This window comes from Alosa alosa, chromosome 15 (assembly GCF_017589495.1).
Source record: "Alosa alosa isolate M-15738 ecotype Scorff River chromosome 15, AALO_Geno_1.1, whole genome shotgun sequence".
NCBI classification, from domain to species: Eukaryota; Metazoa; Chordata; class Actinopteri; order Clupeiformes; family Clupeidae; genus Alosa; species Alosa alosa.
The window spans coordinates 32,645,633-32,653,132 of NC_063203.1; the positions used below are offsets into that span (position 1 = coordinate 32,645,633).

General features: G+C 48.3%; 1 protein-coding gene across 1 annotated transcript in view; it reads right to left on the reverse strand.

Annotated features, from left to right (window-relative positions):
- The window catches only part of LOC125307966 (protocadherin Fat 3-like), a 19,712-nt gene that overhangs the window by 8,837 nt on the left and 3,375 nt on the right, over nucleotides 1-7,500 (reverse strand). The window contains exons 6-8 of the mRNA XM_048264097.1: nucleotides 7,005-7,201; nucleotides 6,705-6,858; nucleotides 3,223-3,456 (exon numbers count right to left, since the gene is read on the reverse strand). Coding sequence (XP_048120054.1) covers nucleotides 3,223-3,456; nucleotides 6,705-6,858; nucleotides 7,005-7,201 — 585 coding nt within the window. The remainder of the gene's footprint in view (nucleotides 1-3,222; nucleotides 3,457-6,704; nucleotides 6,859-7,004; nucleotides 7,202-7,500) is intronic.

A 7,500-nucleotide genomic window follows, 5' to 3' on the forward strand; every position in this document is an offset into this window, starting at 1 on the left:
CCTCCTTGGGACAGATTATCCGCTCACACGGCTTCTACCACTGCTATGCAGGCGACACACAGCTCTATCTGTCCTTTTCCACCTGACGACCCCCTGGTTCAGCACGGATCTCGGATTGCCTTTCAGACATAGCTACATGGATGAAGGCACACCACCTCCAGCTGAACCTCTCAAAGACTGAACTGCTGGTCATCCCAGCTAAACCTACCATACACCACACGACATCAACATCAAATTTGACTCCCCTGTCTGTTTCAATGACCAGGACTGCAAGAAATCTAGGAGTTGTTCTTGACAACCAACTAAACTTCTCAGATCATGTTGCCTCAGTCGCCCGGGTCATGCCGTTTTGCACTCTACAACATACGGAAAATCAGGACTTACTTGACTCAAGATGCTACAACTTCTGGTTCAGGCAATAGTCATCCTCACGACTGACTACCGTAATGCCCTCCTGACAGGTCTCCCAGCCTGCGCAGTGAAACCACTTCAGATGATCCAGAACGCGCCGGGCCTGGTCTACAACCAACCCAAAAGGGCACATGTTACCCCCGCTGCTCATCCAGCTACACTGGCTACCTATGGTGGCCGCCCCGCATCAAATTCAAGTCTCTAACGGCTTGCCTACAAAGTAGTCTCCGGTTCTGCTCCCCACCTACTTGAATGCCCTCATACAGACTTACACTACCTCCAGACCATGCCCTTCTCTTTAACGACGCCTAGCTCTACCACCCGGGTACGCCCAAGCCAATCCAAACTTTTCTCATCTGTTGTTCCTCGTTGGTGGAACACACTGCCAGTTCCTACAAGGGCAGGGACATCCTTTTCCACTTTCAAAAACTCCTGAAGACCCAGCTCTTTAGAGAACATCTACTCTCATAGCAACACTTACAACAAGTCTTACTGATCCTAGCACTCACCAGCCGTTTTAAACTGACAAGTAACTGTTAAAAACAGCACTCACCGGCCTTTACTTATTCTTACTGTACTCTAATGTTTTTAAACTGTCCTAAAATTGTGAGAATTGTTCCAAACATACTGTTTACCATGTTGTTAGTCGCTTTGGTTAAAAGCGTCAGCCAAATGTAATGTAATGTAATGTAATTAACCCACGCAAAGCAGCAGGCCCAGACAACATACCAGGACGAGTGTTGAAGGACTGTGCAGAAGAGCTGAAGGATGTTTTTACAGACATTTTCAACACCTCTCTGGAGCAAGCAGTCATCCCATCACTTTTCAAAACTGCCACCATCATACCCGTTAGCAAAGAAATCATCACCATCATGCTTCAATGACTACCGTCCTGTAGCACTCACGCCCATAATCATGAAGTGCTTGGACGGCTAGTCATGTCACACATCAAAGCCACCCTACCCCCCACCTGGACCCCTTCCAGTTTGCATACCGAGCCAAGCGATCCACGGAGGATGCAATCTGCTCTGCCCTCCATCCAGCCCTCACCCACTTAGACAATAAAGACTCATATGTGAGAATGCTGTTCATAGACTTCAGTTCAGCATTCAATACCATAATACCACAACAACTCATCAGCAAACTGGACAAGCTAGGATTCAGTACCTCCCTCTGCAACTGGCTGCTGGACTTCCTGTTGCAGAGACCACAAGTACGTGTAATGGACAACACCTCAAGCACTCTGACCCTGAGCACAGGGGCCCCTCAAGGGTGTGTGCTCAGCCCCTGCTCTTCACACTGCTAACACATGACTGTACAACCACTCACAGCTCCAACCATCTGGTGAAGTTTGCGGACCCCACAACACTGGTGGGCCTCATCACCAAAGGCGATGAGGCTCACTACAGAGAAGAAGTAGACCTGCTGGCTAAATGGTGCAAAGACAACAACCTCCTGCTAAATGTCAGCAAGACCAAGGAGATTGTTGTCAACTTTCAGAGAGGCCACAAACAACTGCCACCACTGTCCATCGGCGGAGATGTTGTGGAGAGAGTGAGTAGCACAACATTTCTGGGGTGCACATCAGCGGCGACCTCTCCTGGACCACCAACACAGCATCACTGGCTTAAGAAAGCCCAGCAGCCTCTACTTCTTGCACAAATTGAAGAAGGCAAGTGCCACGCCTCCCGTCATGACTACATTCTGCAGAGGGACCATCGAGAGCATCGTCTCCAGCAGCATCACAGTGTGGGCGGAAGCTGCACAGATCAGAACAGAAAGACCCTCCAGCGCACTGTTAACACAGCTAAGAGGATCATTGGAGCACCACTCCCTCCCTGCAGGACATTTACACCACCAGCCTCACCCGCCAAAGCACTAATGATTGTCAAGGATACAACCCACCCTGCACACGAACTGTTCAGCCTCCTGCCCTCTGGAAAGCGGTACAGGAGCCTCCCTCCGCACCACCAGACTGGCAAGTAGCTTCATCCACCAAGCAATCAGGATGCTGAACACTCTACCCACTCTCCCATCACTGACAGCCCCCACCCACCAGCCAGCCAGGAACCTAGGAAACTAGGAACTGCACTGTGACTTCTTGCCAGCCTAACGTGTTGCTGCTTCACATCAAGCCTGATATACTTGAAATTACTGCATACTGCATATCAATGTAAATATACAGGTCACACAAGCACAAGTTTAAACTTCATGTAACTGACTATATAAATATACAACACAACTACCTCTATTTTTTTTTTTTCTATATATATATATATATATATATATATATATGTATGTCCTATATTTCTATTTTTGATACATACATGTTCTATATTTCAGTCTCGCACTTTAATTTAATGTTTATTGTCTATGGCTATGTCTAGTATGTCTATGTCTGTATTTAAAGTATGTCTATGTCTGCATGGGAAAGTAAGAAACGAAATTTCAATTCTTTGTATGACCAGTGCATGTAAAGAAATTGACAATAAAAGCAGACTTGACTTGACTTGACTTGATACGAATACATGAACCGTTACACCCCTACCTTCAACGTTAGCCTACTATTATTTGTTGACATCAAACCTGAACGAACGGCAGCTGTTCCTGAAGTTCACTTTGCTTGTTTTTTTTTTTTTTTAAACTTTTTGCAGTGGCGGCTTGAATTCCAAGGCCGGGCGCCATGACGCTGATGAATACATTGTAGGGGAAACACTGCTGTGTGTGTGTCTGTGTGTGTGTATTTGTGTGTGTGTGTGTGTCTGTATGTGTGTATGTGTGTGTGTGTGTGTGTGTGTGTGTGTGTCTTACCCAGGTCTGGGTCCATGGCCTGGATGCGTGTGATGAGGGCTTTGGTGGGCGTGTTCTCGTAGACGCTGGCGGCGAGCTCTGATTGGCCCAACTGAGGGGCGTTGTCATTGACATCCAGTAGTGTGATTGACACCTGAGCACTGCAGGAGAGCCCACCCCCATCAGTCGCCACAGCAACCAACGTGTACTGGGACGTGGTCTCACGGTCCAACTCCACCGCAGTCTTTAGCTCACCTGAAGATGCACCCACACACACACACATTATACACACACACACACACACCCATCACACACATAATACACACTCACATTATACACACACACACACACACACACACACACACATTATACACACATTATACACACACACACACACACACATACACACACACATTATACACACACACACACACACACACATACACACACACATTATACACACACACACCCATCACACACATAATACACACTCACATTATACACACACACACACACACATTATACACACATTATACACACACACACATTATACACACACACATTATACACACACACACACACACACACACATACAAACTGCTCAGGCACACACATTATACACACACACACACACACACACATACACACATACATACTGCACACATACACACACACACAAACTGCACACACACACATCATACACACACACACACACAAACTGCATACACACACACACACACACAGTGACGGACTGCCCTGGCATTTGCAACACACTGGCCCTGCACCCCCCACCTACCATTACCATCACCACCATCGCCATGGACAGTGGTCACTGTTAGAACATTAGAACCATGGACAGTGTCACCATTAGAATAGTAGAACCATCAGTACTAATATATTATATTAACCACAGCATCCGTGCTAATATATATTATATTAACCACAGCATCAGTGCTAATATATTAACCACAGCATCAGTGCTAATATATTAACCACAGCATCAGTGCTAATATATTATATTAACCACAGCATCAGTGCTAATTTATATTATATTATCCACTGCATCAGTGTTAATATATTAACCACAGCATCAGTGCTAATATATTTTATTAACCACAGCATCAGTGCTAATATATTAACCACAGCATCAGTGCTAATATATTATATTAACCACAGCATCAGTGCTAATATATTAACCACATCATCAGTGCTAATATATCAACCACAGCATCAGTGCTAATATATCACATTAACCACAGCATCAGTGCTAATATATCACATTAACCACAGCATCAGTGCTAATATATTAACCACAGCATCAGTGCTAATATATTATATTAACCACAGCATCAGTGCTAATATATTATATTAACCACAGCATCAGTGCTAATATATTACATTAACCACAGCATCAGTGCTAATATATCACATTAACCACAGCATCAGTGCCCAGATGGTACCACAGACAGGCTGCTATAAGTGTGTTAATGTGTGCGAATTCCAATACAATCTAGAAACCACATGCAGCCAACGTAAAAACATATCAGCATTTTGAAGCGAATGACAGGAAGTAAGATTTGGACAAACACCAATTCCCAGCAGGCCACTGTAACGTTTGAGAACAAACTAACCGAGTGAAACAAGATTCGGGAAGAATGTTTTCTGTCTGACTTAACACTCCCTTTGGAAAAAGAATTAAGAATTAAAACACAATGAAGCATTCATTACTTAGACAAGAAGGGCAGGACACACCATGACCCTGATGTAGAGGACACACAAACACACACACCCATACACACACACACACACACACACACACACACACACACCCACACCATGACCCTGATGTAGAGGACACACACACACACACACACACACACCCATACACACACACACACACACACCATGACCCTGATGTAGAGGAGCGGAAAATGAAATCTAAGGTTTAAAAAAATCTAAGGTTTATAGTAAAGAACAGTCTACTACATTGAGCTGAACATTCTGATGAAGTGGGAAAACCCATTTGGAGGTAGTAGCCTACATTCCGATGGCCGATGGTAGGCCTATGTTCCGATGGTGAGCCTATGTTCTGATGGTGAGCCTATGTTCCGTTGGTGGTCCTATGTTCCGATGGTGGGCCTATGTTCTGATGGTGAGCCTGTGTTCCGTTGGTGGGCCTATGTTCCGATGGCCGATGGTGGGCCTGTGTTCCGATGGTGGGCCTGTGTTCCGATGGTGGGCCTATGTTCCGATGGCTGATGGTGGGCCTATGTTCCGATGGCTGATGGTGGGCCTATGTTCCGATGGTGGGCCTAAGTTCCAATGGTGGGCCTATGTTCCGTTGGTGGGCCTAAGTTCCGATGGTGGGCCTGTGTTCCGATGGTGGGCCTATGTTCCGATGGCGGATGGTGGGCCTATGTTCCGATGGTGAGCCTATGTTCCGATGGTGGGCCTATGTTCTGATGGTGAGCCTGTGTTCCATTGGTGGACCTAAGTTCCGATGGTGGGCCTATGTTCCGTTGGTGGGCCTAAGTTCCGATGGTGGGCCTGTGTTCCGATGGTGGGCCTATGTTCCGATGGCCGATGGTGGGCCTATGTTCCGATGGTGGGCCTATGTTCCGATGGTGAGCCTATGTTCCGTTGGTGGTCCTATGTTCCGATGGTGGGCCAATGTTCTGATGGTGAGCCTGTGTTCCGTTGGTGGGCCTATGTTCCGATGGTGGGCCTATGTTCCGATGGCCGATGGTGGGCCTGTGTTCCGATGGTGGGCCTGTGTTCCGATGGTGGGCCTATGTTCCGATGGTGGGCCTATGTTCCGATGGCTGATGGTGGGCCTATGTTCCGATGGTGGGCCTAAGTTCCGATGGTGGGCCTAAGTTCCGATGGTGGGCCTGTGTTCCGATGGTGGGCCTATGTTCCGATGGCCGATGGTGGGCCTATGTTCCGATGGTGAGCCTATGTTCTGATGGTGAGCCTATGTTCCGATGGTGGGCCTATGTTCTGATGGTGAGCCTGTGTTCCATTGGTGGGCCTATGTTCCGATGGTGGGCCTTTGTTCCGATGTCCGATGGTGGGCCTGTGTTCCGATGGTGGGCCTGTGTTCCGATGGTGGGCCTATGTTCCGATGGCTGATGGTGGGCCTATGTTCTGATGGTGGGCCTAAGTTCCGATGGTGGGCCTGTGTTCCGATGGTGGGCCTATGTTCCGATGGTGGGCCTATGTTCCGATGGCCGATGGTGGGCCTATGTTCCGATGGTGGGCCTGTGTTCCGATGGTGGGCCTATGTTCCGATGGCCGATGGTGGGCCTATGTTCCGATGGTGGGCCTGTGTTCCGATGGCGGGTTATTTAGTGATACAGAGCATTCTGAGCGGCCCTTCTGGCATTTGCCAAAAATCAGTCCGTCACTGCACACACACATAAACTACACACACACACATATAAACTACACACACACACGCACATACACACACAACCACACACGCACACACACGCATCACTAACCTGTGTGTGGGTGCAGGCTGAAGTTGTGTGCTCCATCTCCTGTGAGTGTGTATCGGATCTGAGCGTAGGAGTCCAGGTCAGCGTCCGTCGCTCTGACACGCAGCAACACCGACCCCACCTTCACGTCCTCTAACACCGACAGGCTGTACAGCGCCTACACACACACACACACACACACACACACACACACACACACACACACACACTGGAATTAACCTGTTTGTGTGAGTGTGAGTGTGAGTGTGTGTGTGTGTGCGTGCGTGTGTGTGTGTGTAGGCGCTGTACAGCATGAATGCATACCTGCTCACACACAGGGCTGTTGTCGTTGGCATCCGTAACCGTGACGTCCACACTCACGATGGAGGCGTGGAGTCCGTCGGTTGCCGTGACGTTGATGATGTAATGGTCCTGCTGTTCCCTGTCCAGAGAGTTCCGCACGTAGAGCGTCCACTCACCCTGCACCAGCCCCAGACCAAACACACCCGCACGGTCTCCCCCTACACACACACACACACACACACACACACACACACACACACACAGACAGAGTTATACACGTAGAGCCAGACCAAACACACCCGCACGGTCTCCCCCTACACACACACACACACACACACACACACACACACAGACAGAGTTATACATTAGAGCCAGACCAAACACACCCGCACGGTCTCCCCCTACACACACACACACACAGAGTTATACACGTAGAGCGTCCACTCACCCTGCACCAGCCCCACACCAAACACACCCGCACGGTCTCCCCCTACACACACACACACACACACACACA